This window comes from Gallus gallus, chromosome 2, assembly GCF_016699485.2.
Source record: "Gallus gallus isolate bGalGal1 chromosome 2, bGalGal1.mat.broiler.GRCg7b, whole genome shotgun sequence".
NCBI lineage: Eukaryota > Metazoa > Chordata > Aves > Galliformes > Phasianidae > Gallus > Gallus gallus.
In genome coordinates, this window is record NC_052533.1 from 107,420,058 (window position 1) to 107,432,716 (window position 12,659).

The window sequence follows — 12,659 nt, forward strand, 5'->3', positions numbered from 1 at the left end:
ATTTACTTTGAAGTCGTAAATATCTGTGGCTGTCTCTATCTTACAGTGTAATACACGTATAACAGTATACGTGTATTACATATATAATAAATACACGTATTACAGTAATCGTGTCACGAATACATATGCAGTGTAACATGCTGTACAGCACACAGTTGGTACTCCAGTGTAGATCTCAAAATGGTATTATCTGGTATTCAGTGTAAAATCTTTTCAAGTACGATGCTCGTATTTGGACCATCAGCATAAGTAAATGGTAAACGTGGGACAGCACTGCACCAGTTAGTGCCTCTAAATCTCTTGAAATCTGCGTTTGCAACTAAAAATTGTCACGTTACTGCAGAGCCCAACTCAACTGATGCTTAATTTGTTTTGTGTTCCTCTGAAGATTAAGCATAGGAGAAAAAGAAAAAAAACAACCCAAAAAACAGCAAAATGGTAAGCCTAGTGTTGTAGAAAAACTGAAAACTCCTTTTTCAGTTTTTCTCCTGTTTCAACAAAGTACACTTCAGTATATTTTTAGACTAGCTTTCTTGTTTGGGGGTTCTTCAGTTTACTTGAAAAAGCATTTAAATAGCTCTTCTGCTTCTTCAGTCTGCATGCATACATTCGCTGTCATGGTTAAAAACCAGCTGAGGTGAAGGTGGTGCTTTGTGTGCATGCGTGTGCTGTCATTACTAACACAGCGTTTCAGACATGGCAAGGCGTTTCCTGCTCTGAAATGCTGGTTGTTTAAAAGAGCTTTGAGAGGATAAAAACGTGGAACGATGTTCTAGAGGAAAATCTGTGCAAAGACTTCTGGAAAGGAGAGGAAGGGTTTGGAAGCAGTTAGAAACGAAGAGGAGGGAAGAAACGAAGTGACTGTTAGGTTTTGGGGGCAGTACTGCAGGCATTGTGAAGCAGTAAATGGGGCAAAGGGGAGCGCAGTCAAGTGAGAAGAATGTAGAGTGAGTGGGAGTAGAAGAAAATGAATGTAATGTGCTGCACTGCAGCCCGGTGGCTCTTGGTCTGCCAGGGCTGTGCTCACTGGCACTGCTGGAACTGGAAGCACAGAGCAGAGGTCTGAATTTCAAGATGTGCATTGTGTTCTTTTGTGGGTATTAAAAAAAAAAAAAAAAAAAAAGAATTCCACAGTGTGCTGAGCGTTACTGCAGAAATGATGCTTGTATTGCATTTATGTCTTTTACAACACCATGTCAGTTTTGTTCTCTCTCTCATTTTTATTTTTGAGTAGTTTCCTAAGGGGATTTGCAGAAAACTGGAGACAGATCAACCAAAGATGAGAAGACAGTGCATACTTTGCACTTCATAAAATACCTGTGTGTAATCTCTCATACAGTTAGTTGTCCTGGAATTGATTCCTTTTATCTTAAATAACGTATTTGCATGCATCACCTACTCTTTGAGAACACTTAATATGAAAGATAGTTTTGAAGTCTTTGACTGTTCCCCGTTAGGTCTAAACAGTCACATTATTGTGAGAGGTGTTTCCTTGTAACAGTGAGGGGAGAAAAAAAAAACAACCTATTTTCTTTTTGAGTCACTTAAGGGCTGGGATGGAGCTTGTAGGGTTATGTGTGTATAGGCTAAGGATAGGAGAAATCACATTGTAAGGAAAGGTTTGATTTGTTTAGGTCGCTTGAACTGTTTGGAGGAAAAAGACTGGCAAACATCTGAGATTGGGACCTGTAGAAGGGTTTATTGCTGAAAGCTTATTTGTTTTCCTGCAGTTGTAATGAGAGGTAATATATTTTTTTTTTTACTCAACAAACATAGAAGTATTTGTTCTCTCTTTAGACTTGTAACAGACCAAAAGAGCTACTTGAAGATGGGGATGTTTCCTCCATTAACAGTTTCTGCTGAATCCTGCAGGTATTTAGTCTAGTTATCTTAGGAATTAGTTCATAAATAATAATTTGGCTTTTAATCATACCTTTTAGTTGAGTCCCCTTGTTACATCCAAGCATTAACCTGGATGATTACCATAGCATCACCTAAAATAGACACAATGTAGCTGAGGTTTTAGGGCCTGAATCCAGTGACTTTAATAAATGAAACTAAGTGAATAACTATAAACAAGAATGTGAAAGTAGGTTATCACGCTGTGTGATACTATCTGTTCCTTGGAAACATGCAAGTATCTATTCCTGTGTCAAGAACTAAACCCTGTTTAAGTGGTATTATAATTGACTACAGCATGTTTTTTTCGTGTCCAAGCTTCACTGCACAAAGGTATGCTGAGGCTTCTGTGTGAAATGATGTAATTATCTGCGTGTCCTATCAGAGTCAGGTATTTATATTTGAAAACCTGGGTTTGTATCATCTGGAGGATCCTTATCAAGATGAGAGCTCTACTGCGTGGGATAATACACAGTTGCATATGAAGAGACCTGGTTCTGTCCCTGAGCAGTCTGCAAGATGCAACATGTGAAGCCGTGTTCCTCCCCTCCTCCTTTTTCTTAAGGAAGGGAGAGCAAGGGTTACAGTAACTCAGTTGCATATAATGTTGGCTAACAATATGCTTGCAGTGGTCCAAATTGGCTTTAGCAGCTAGTTATTTTCAATGGGAGAAACTGAAGATGTTCTTGTATAATGGAAAAAGCGATTAGACAAAGCAGAAAAAAACACTTGCTTTAAGTCTGTCTGTCTGGAGATTTTTCAACATTATTGGATCTATTGCAAGTTGACTACTAATCAAATCACAGACTGATGGTGAGATCAGTAGTAATGTAGAAAATTTGGAAATGATAGATGGATTTCTCAATGCTAAAGCTTCATTAAACTACTAAAACGATGCTTCCAAGAGGTGCAGTTGCTGCACTAACACTGTACATGCCAAGACTGCAGCAGGGTTTTCCTTACATTCTGTGAAGTACACATCTATCCCTTAACTGTGGTTGTGTAAGCTGCTGCTTTATGACCATTTTGTACCTTAGTAGCTCACTAGTCCTGCTATTCTTTCTTGTGCCCAGCAGACAGGAGTTTTATTCCATCTTATGTTCAGAATCATCATTTGACTCTACATGTAAAGAGAACGCTTGGAAATAAATGCAGTGCTTCTTGCTTTACTTATTTGCCTTGAATAAAAGTGTACTTGGGTTGAGAAGACAGCCTCACCTGTTTTGATTGGATGATCTGTGCCTTAGAACAACCTGTTCTGGGAGAGGCAGGCTGGAACAGCTTGTGGATGCATCTCCAGAGGCACAGCCTGCTAAACCTGTTTGCCTTGTAAAAGCTGAGGTTTCTGCTCAGGATTAAACTTCACAGCTTCAATTTCTTCTTTGCTTTTCTGGATATTCTTTACCTGTCTTAAATAATTTACACCCTCCTTAAAAAAAAAAGAACGGACAACCAAACATACTATGTGTAATACATACCTGATTTTCCAATTCAAGGCAGTACGATCTACCCAAGATATGGGAACTGTTAAACGTTGCAGGTTACTTTAATACTTCGTTTGTGATGTAAAACACCAGTTTGTTGGTTTATGTACAGTACTTCAACTGCATGGTGGTTTGAAGAATAGGAGACTGAGTTACTGTGTCAGCGTTCCCCTCCATACTTTCCTGTGGTTTCAGAAATCCTACAGGAAGCTCATCGTTGGAGGATAACTGGCAGTCGGACTCAACAGCAGGCATATAACTCCATTCATTTCTGTATCAAAGCCTTTTCTGCTCCTCTGGCTCATGGAAGAGTCTGAAACTGTCCTATTTGCTCTCCATTTGATAACAGACGTCAGTGGTTTTGCTTTGAATTGAATCACATGCATACTTGGGGTAACCTTTTAAGACAGCAGCTAAAGCAGCTGTAAATTTTGATGGATCTTGTAGAATAAATGGTGTCAGACAGGGAAGTATTACCTATGAGCTCTCCAAAGGGAAGCCCAACAGTGTTAGCGGTGATGCTTAATATTTAGTAGCTGGCCTCTTTCCTCTGGAGCTAATCATGAATTAATTTCCTTTGTGATAAGCACCGGGCTGCTGGATGCAATGAATCCTTTCTAATTAGTCATAGAAGAGAAGTTCTAACCACTTGTTTAAAGGCCTCAAAACACCATTAAGACAAGATGAGGGTGCAGTCTGTGACCAAATTCTGCTTTGAATAATTACAGTGTTCCTGCCTACACTTCTTCTTATTCAAGTAGATACGGCATTCTTCTGTGCTACTTGGCATAAATGATTTTCTGTGTACTAATACTTGTTGCATTCCAGCCTAGGGTTGGTGACATGTGAGAGATAGCAAAAATTAATTCCCAGGTCCGTGTGAAGGGAAATGCCTCTGGAATTTAGCGATGGTGGAGAGAGGATAAGGAAACGAGCCCCATGTAGCTGCTGAGGGCAGTGCCTGAGGCCTTTCTGTGGGGCCGCCTCCGAACAGGGCTGCGTGCTTGGGGTGGCCATTCCTGTCTTGAAGAGCGTGTGGCCGCGTCCTGTCATGGCAGCCGCCGGCCGCCAACCTGTGTGGAGCAGGCTGAGCCATTTCCGAGTGTGCTGAACCAACACCACTCATAAATATTTAGGGCAGATCAGATGGTACGAGCACATGCGCTGTGCGTAGCTAGACAAGTAGGCAATGGCCGAGATCCACTTTAAATATATGCTGTCTGTATAATAACGCTGGATATTTGATACAAAATTTTCAGCTAATCTGCTGCATCTGTTTCTGCTTGTAAACAAAAAGTATCTTATTAGTGATTTATCTTTCACTGTTGTTCCTTTTTGAAATACAGCTCTCTGCCCACGCTCTGCTTCCTAATCTCATGTGTTTTGTGTGCGTTTCTGTGGCTGCCCTGTGTGGAGAGAGCTTGGTGTCACCCACGGAGTGGCACGTTCCTCACTTTAGACTTGAAAATCTAGCTGCTTGTACGAAGGTATCTCTGAGTTTTGTCTCTTCTGAGTGAAAGCAGCTACCTTCCAAAACCCAAAGTATTTCTCAAGGTAGTAGGAAAGTACTTGGCATAGACTGCAGTGCTTCAGTTGAAGCATCAGAAAAGGTAAAGATGTAAAGAGCACTGTAGGCTTTAAATGCTTTATCTCTAATTATCTTTATAGAGCTGAATAATATCCTATTCTACTTGTGTGCACAATGCTTGAATTAATTTTGAGTTGGTTAATTAAAAGAAGGGAAAATTTCTTACTTACCTTTACTCCCTATAAATCTGCAAGCTGGCTCCTGGTGGAACTAGCTTCAAGCGTTTGGTAATGTAGGCTCAGCCTCTGGCACACTGCACTGGTGATTTATGCTTGTGAATATTCATTGTAGCAAATTTCGTGGCTTTTCTGCTCCCTCTGTTTTTGGGGCAGCAGTGAGAAAGATACGAAATCTCCTGTACCTGCTTCCCTGCAGTTGAAATTCTTGGCTTCTAAATCCCTTTGTGTGCCTGAGAGCAGAGAGCACCTCTAGTTCAGATGTAGTATTGCTTAAAAAGGAAAAACGTGAGAAATGAGAGGTGGGAGGACAGTCACACAGTGTCACCATGTGTGTTTGTTAATAGCAGCTGGTTTCCAGCCATCTTGTGAGCAGTCATGAGAGGGCAGTTAGGAGAAATGCAAATTAATTCTGAAAGGAATAAAGGAATCAGAGAAGAGGAGAGAACAGATAGGATAAAAGAGACAGACGCAAAGATGCAGGAAAGGACAATTAAGAAAGGAAATGCAGCAAGATTGCTCATATATATAATGAGGAAAATTAAAGTCTGAAACTCTCAAATAGGGTTTCTGTAGCTTTGCTCTGTGACCTTCAGAAAGCCTGGCTCCACAAGTGTGCCATCTGAGGAACCATATTACTAATTCTCTTAGAACCAAGGTGCAGCAAGATAATGGGAGGGAAGAAATGGACTGTTTTGAGGGAGGGAAATAACAGACAAAGCGGGTTCCATTTGCAAATATTACTTCAGTGTCTATATAGAATTTGATGGTCTTTTTCTTTTTTTTGTCAACAGGAAGAGATTCAGACAAAAGTGATAGAAACTAGGCAAAACAGTTTCAGCTTCTGGGCTCAGTTGAGATATCGATGTGCTTTTACTGAGTGTTGTATCTGCAGGATGCCTTTGTATAAACTGAGAAACACTCTGCTTCCTGAGTGTGTGATGTCTGAACAAGTGAAAGTGATTAACCAATCCAAAAGCATGGTGAACATAATGGAGTGTTTCTGCAGAGAAGTTTTAGTGGCAGATCTTGAGAGGAGATCCATAGGGGGTGAGACTCCCAGATACTTACCCGGTTGGCTCTTATTAGCAACCATTGTATCAGATATCCATATGCGTTTGAAATGAGTTGTTTTAATAGGATTGATTTGTTAGCTTTGTACAAAAAGTTGAGTATGCTTCTCAGTTCTGTGCTGAATTTAGAAAATTTTTATGGAGATTTAACCCTTCTCAGTTTATTGCTGTGTTATTGATAAGATGCATCGAGTGCTTATTAAAGCGATCAAATCCAGCTATTTCTTGTTTCTGTCATTACAAAAGTCAAACGGTAACTTTTTCACACCTTCCTGGGCCAAATGCTGTGCGGATTGCAAAAGTACTTAAAACAATTTGGGTGTTGTTTTTTTAATATAAAGTAAAGTAACAGCTGAAGTCAATCTCTTGAAGGCTAAGGAGGGAGTAGCTCATCCCAGAAGTATCAGTAGCATATTAGCTGCTCTACTGCTGAGCACAGGATGTATGCGCTCATGAGAAGGTATCTTTCTTTGACTTTTATTTAAATTGATTATTATTTAACTGGTTGGCCAGGCGGGCAAGCTTGCTGTTTCTTATCTTACATCTATTTCCATGTTCATGCCATCACGTAATGGTGAGTGTGGTCAAAAATACGTCATAAATTCACCTTCAGAGCTATCTTTTGATGCATTTTGATTTAAACGTGCTTATCTTTAAGAGACAGGGTCCTGGATGCTCAACTCTAGTAGTTGCTAACTTTCTTCTTCTAGACAAATCTGAGTGGAAAAAGTGACACGATTCTGTGCATTTATGCTAAAGTCATTCTTCCATTAAAGAAGAGAGTCATAGAAGAGCAGCATTTAAACCATTTAAATTAAATAATTCAGAGAGGAAATCAATTTATTCTAAAAGTGAACAAAAACGAGCCATGTTTGTCATCTTAGTGAGAGAGTGTGAGGTCAGCTCCTGCTTTTTTTTTATATCCATCCCTGGGAAATGAAAAAGTGGTTAGCATAACGTAAATGAGGGTGTTGCAGCGAGGTCATCGCTGGGAATGAAAGGAAATCTTAGTGAATAGTCTACAACGGAGTATTTGGAGTGATGGAGATACATGGGAGCCAGCTGTGGAAAATGCCAGGGTGGGGATGGTTGATTGGGCTTGGATGGAGGGAGAGATTAAGGTGGAGAAACTGAGCGACTGGGTAGTGTGAGCAGTGCACCTTTTGCCACTGTAGCTTAAAAAATAAGGGAGAAGGGGCTATATTTCAAAGTAACAAGCAATGTAGAAAAGTCTGCTACTTTTAATATGGCACTTCTTTGTGCTTAGCAGTGGCACTCTCCAGAAAGTCACAGTGATGCAACTGGGGATGTTATTTTGAAACAAACCAAACAACCCACTAAACAACAACCTTGTGAAAATTCGTATTTAGGATATATATAAACGATATACAACTCAGTAAATATCAGTGATCGTTTTAAAGTGAACCTAAGAATCCAGATGATTTTCTTTTTGTCTGCTGGCCACCACCATAATGCCGGTAGACATGCTGGGTTTTATCTGCACGGATAAAAAACGTGTAAGTTCTGAGCAGACTTTCTTCTTCACGATGTATTTCTGATGGTGACTGAATGATGTTCAGCATTTGAAAGCTTTTCTTCCCTGTTTTTCTTCTCCATTTCTAAAGGCTTCTTTTTTTTTTAATGCTAAAAGACCAATTTAAAACAACAAAAACACAACAGAGGCATTAATAAGCAAAGAACCCCAAAACAAAAACCTCAAAGTGTGGTTTCCTTGGGGAAGTTAAGTCTAAACAAGTATACAGTAATAAATAATAGAAGAAGTATGAAATGATTTATTAGACAAGCCTTAAGAAAGCTTCTGAACTCTTACAACAGTCTGTGGGATTGTTACGTGCTTGACTTCAATTACATCCCAAGGGCTTTCCTGATTTGCATTTTACGTGCAGGGAGGACTTGCAGGTTGCATCCTTGGGGCACGCCGGGTGTCATAGCAGTCTGTGTAAAACTGAAGCACTCCTAAAGCATCAGTGTGTGTTAAGAACGAAGCACTCGCTTACTGCTTTTGTACTGCTTGAAACTTGAAGCTTTTTATTTCTGGCTCTTTTCCAATGCGGAAGGAGTTTGTTTGCAGAGAACTGTTGTTGCCAAGGGACGAATGTTGACTGTGTTGTTTAAAACAGCAAAATCACGGACTGGTGTGAATTACATTCTTCTAGCAGTTCTTCTCTGGATAACTTTAAAAGGTCCCTTCCAGTTTCCAGAATACTTAGGTCAGCTATTAGAACGTGACCAGTGTCTCATCCTTTACGTGAAGAACGTATTGAAGAACTGGCAGTAGCTCTATTTGGGGTTTTGTTGTCCACACTTGAAAATGTTGCCTTCAGATGATTACGCTAATTAATGACATGCAGTATTCGTGAATGCAGTGATTTCCCTCCCTTTCGCCTTTTATCTTTAGAGTCTTTACCTCAGCTGTTTGTCAGACAACCTGTGTGGAGAGCTGTTAAACAGGTTCATTTCATTCTGCGATGGGAGCAGCATTATCTGGACCTACTTAATCTTTGTTTCTTTTCCAGTTTCCCTGTTGATAATATGAACCTAATGCTTTGCAGTTATCAACTGGGTCTTGGCTTTTCCGGGGATGGGAGATGAGCTGCTGAAGTTGCTCGCCCCACAGAAGGGCTTTGTGGAAGGCTGTTGGAGTGGGGCAGAGCTGGAACTGCTCTGCGCTCCCTCCACCGGCACTTGTGTTGTCATTAACCAACTTAGAGCAGTGGGAGAATGAGACAAAAGCATCAGTTATCAACGTAGTTTGTAGCTCAGCTTCAGTGTAGTTTCGCAGGCAGTCTAATGCCATTTAACTGCCTTTCAGTAGATGAATCAGTTTGTTAGAACATGACTTGAATTGTGTCTGTTCTTATTTAGAAGTGAGCAGTCAAATAGCATTTTTGTACTGCTCTGGAAGGATGAACGGCTGCACGCTTCCCTGACTAATTGCCACATGTTTATTTTCCTTTGTATTTCCAAGTATTTTTGCTTAATGTTTCTTAGTACTCGATGTTTTAAGAAATACTGGGTCAAGAGATAATAACTTACATAACAACTAAACCCTGTTTGGCTTACCTCTGGCAGCCAAACCTGCTGCCCTGCCCTGCCTGTGCAGGAGCCCTACAGGAGTGTAAGGCAAACTGAGCCAAAGCAGGTGATATTTTTTTTCCTGTCAGCACTCTCCTAAGCCTTTCATCTCCCTTTCCAGATTTGTTTTGGGACCTTCTCACGCTTCCTTTCTTGGTTCAGTGTGTCCTGTGAATTTCTGTGAGAGGAGGGCCAGCAAGGTTTTTAGGAACTTCAGCTCTACTCTCTGCTTGCTGATGGCCGTGGCTGCTGACCGGGGTCCTCCCGGGTGCTCTGTGGATGTGGCCTGATGGCATCTGGATCTGGCTGTGACACCTCTGAAACCTTCCCTGCAAGCCGCAGACCTGCTAGACATGCAGGAAGGCTAGCTATAGTGGTCAAATTCTTGTTTTAACAAAATGTTAAACACTACTTGCCAGCTACAATTTCTGTCTCATGCAGAGACACATGGCTTTTCTTTGGTTTTTGGTTTTTTGTTTTTTTTTTCTCAGCTCAAAATAGGGCAGAAAACTTTTTACTTATCTGAATCCAGACCTAACTTTTCTGTTTCCGTTCAGCTCTCTTGCCATTCATGATCCCTTTCTTCACTAGGCTCTCTTTTCCTGAGTTTGTTTTAATCCTGACACTTGTTTGTAACCTTCTGATGGAGGTGGGCATTGACTTAGGCTTTTTGATGAGTTCTCCAGGTCTGGCTATTTTAGAACAGACGTTATTCATCTCAGTTTTCTTTCAACAGATGATCTTTATATTCAGCAGTTCATACTGACTTAGAAAAAAATAATATGCGTTTACAGTGAAGTTGTTCAAGTTATATGAATCAATAAATTGTAATTCAGTTTATCGGTTGTAGGGAATGTAACTATCCACATAAATCCATAGCTGAAAGTAAACCAGATATTTCATGTAATTTAGCTTATTTCATTAGCATTCTGCTTAAATACTTCTTTATTTTCATTTCATTAGTTGACAGAAATTTCTGAATATTCATCTGACAATGACTGTGTGGAAGAAACGGACACGCAGGCCACTGATCCAGGATTCATTAAGAAATTGCAGTTGAGTTTCCCATCAAGTATGGGAGAAGTTGCAGCAAGACCTGCCAGTGACTGGCTCAAGTCTGCACAGGCCCTTCTACAAACACCTAAGAAACAGTCAGGCAAGGCCTCAAAAACCCCAGAAGATTCTGCTAAAAAGAGGAAATTACTGAGGTAAACATACCGTTCTTCTTAAGTGTTTTTTTTAATTGTAAATAATATAATGCAGGTTAACTGAAAGAAGAGTGGGAATGCATTTCAAGGACAAACACTTGAAAGGTGTTTGACAGATTCCAAGAACAAAACTTTTCAATCAAATTCAAATCAAAATCAAGTCAAACTTTTCAATCTTGAACCCCAGTATGCAATTTGATACAATTTCTGTTATGTTATCTTAAAATACCTTAAATTAGCTTACAAATATGAGTATGCATACCTTTTTTTAAGCTTGTAATCATTTCATTGCTTTGTGCCTCTTCAAATAGTCTGCAAAAAATGCTGTATCTTTGATTTTTTTTGTTCCTTTTCAGATTTGTCAGGGTGCTGATTAAATCAAAATTATCCAATATACTATATGAAAGGGGTGCTGAATAATGCAGGATGGAGTGATACTTGAGCAAAAATGCGATGTGTTTGTTTGTCTGAAATATAAAGCTTTGTGACTAAATTAAATGCATTGAAGAGATGCTGAACAAAACCCACCTGAGCCCAGGCTGTGGAGGTCTGATGTACACGATCCATTATGTCCCTAGCTAACTGCAATGCAAACATAGTCAGTTCTTATTTTGAATTCACAAGAGTTGTTTTATGTGGTATTTGTGTGGGCGTGGCTCAAATGTTGGGAAGGAAAATTATGAGCTATGCTGCTGTAGGTACCAATTGCATCCTTAACAATGTGGTTCTTTCTGCTGATTTTATACAGTAATCAATCAGAAAATAAGGCGCTTAGAAAGCGAATCCTTGCTTCTGTTAAATAAATAGCCATATTTTATTGGTCTTTTAAAATTTTCTTGACTACTTTGATATGCCAAGCAGAGGAACAGATTTGAAGCTGTAACTAGTTGAGGATCTCTGTACTTGCAGTGCTTTGCTTGTGCAATTAAGCTTTACTTCTTATTATTTTAAAAGCATGAAGCCAGAGCTCTAATAGGTCAGACCAAAGCTGTAACCACCCAAAATGCTAGCATTGGCCAACAGCAAGTATATGTGAAGGTAGTAAGAACAGGGCAAATTGCATGGTGGTATTTTACTTGGATGCACTTTGAGCTTTCGGCACTTTACTGCTCAGGATCTGTATGAGTGTTTTGTTATCCTCCGTGGATTTGTCCTGTAGTTTTCTGAAGCCATAAGAACTTTGACTGCTGCAATAAAACCCCACAGCTAGTGGCTACATAGCTTAAACATGGCTTCAATCTGCACCTGTCAGTTTAATTTGATGATTCTGATGATCAAATATCACTTAGTGCAAAAATGTATTTTTATAGCATAAGTAGTTTGAAGTGGATGTCCAGTGGAATAAGCATTTATTCATTTGTAATTTTTCGATACAGAATGCAATTTGGCCAGAATGACTAAAAGAACAACATTTGCAGGGTGGATTTTTTGTTTTTGTTTTGTGCTGGAACCGAGTGGAAGGCTTAGGTTTTCAGTGCTGTGCATTGAAGTCCAGTTTGGAGAGGATTGATCAACTTCATGATCAATTAAGTGATAATATTTTCTTTCTGGTTATATAGCTAAAAGCTACACAGCATTTTTTGGCTTGTTCTTTCTCCTTCCTTCCTGCCTCTCCTGTGGATTGAAATCACAGCCAAAAAGCAGTAAGCAAGAGAATTCTTGCAGATAGGATCTCTCCCATGAGTTCTCACTTGGACCATTGGGAATTCTGCAGTGGGTGGAAAAGAGCTTAACCAAATGCTCTTTTTCCAGACTGGTGCTTAGTGAAGTGTGGGTTAAGGGGAGATAGCAGAGGTGATACAGCCTTGGTCTTCCTATGCAAATTCGTAGAATTGTTTGAGTTGGAAGGGACCTTTAAAGGTCATCTGTTCCAACTCCCCTGCAATGAACAAGGACACCTACAGCTACATCAGGTTGATCAGAGGCCCGTTCAGCCTGACCTTGGGTGTCTCCAGGGTTGGGTCATCCACCGTGTCTTTGGACAACATATTCCAGTGCTCTGTGTGAGAGATTCTAATCCAAAACCAGATTGTTTTGTTATACGTAAGTGATGGAAAAGTGCTGATATAAATAAGGCATGATATGAATAAGAGTATTGTTTGTTTCATCCTATTAAGGATACAATTGTAATTCTT

The 12,659-nt window shown here is 39.9% G+C and overlaps 1 protein-coding gene across 10 annotated transcripts in view; it reads left to right on the forward strand.

Moving 5' to 3' along the window:
* LOC421106 (KIAA0146) overlaps positions 1–12,659 on the forward strand; it is a 205,947-nt gene that overhangs the window by 39,880 nt on the left and 153,408 nt on the right. For all 10 annotated transcript variants that reach the window (XR_003073926.3, XR_003073925.3, XR_005855832.2 and 7 more), the window contains one exon: positions 10,280–10,524. Coding sequence is in view for 6 of the 10 variants with exons in the window: in XM_025147953.3 (XP_025003721.2) it covers positions 10,280–10,524 (245 nt within the window). In the remaining 4 variants the exon portion in view is untranslated. The remainder of the gene's footprint in view (positions 1–10,279; positions 10,525–12,659) is intronic.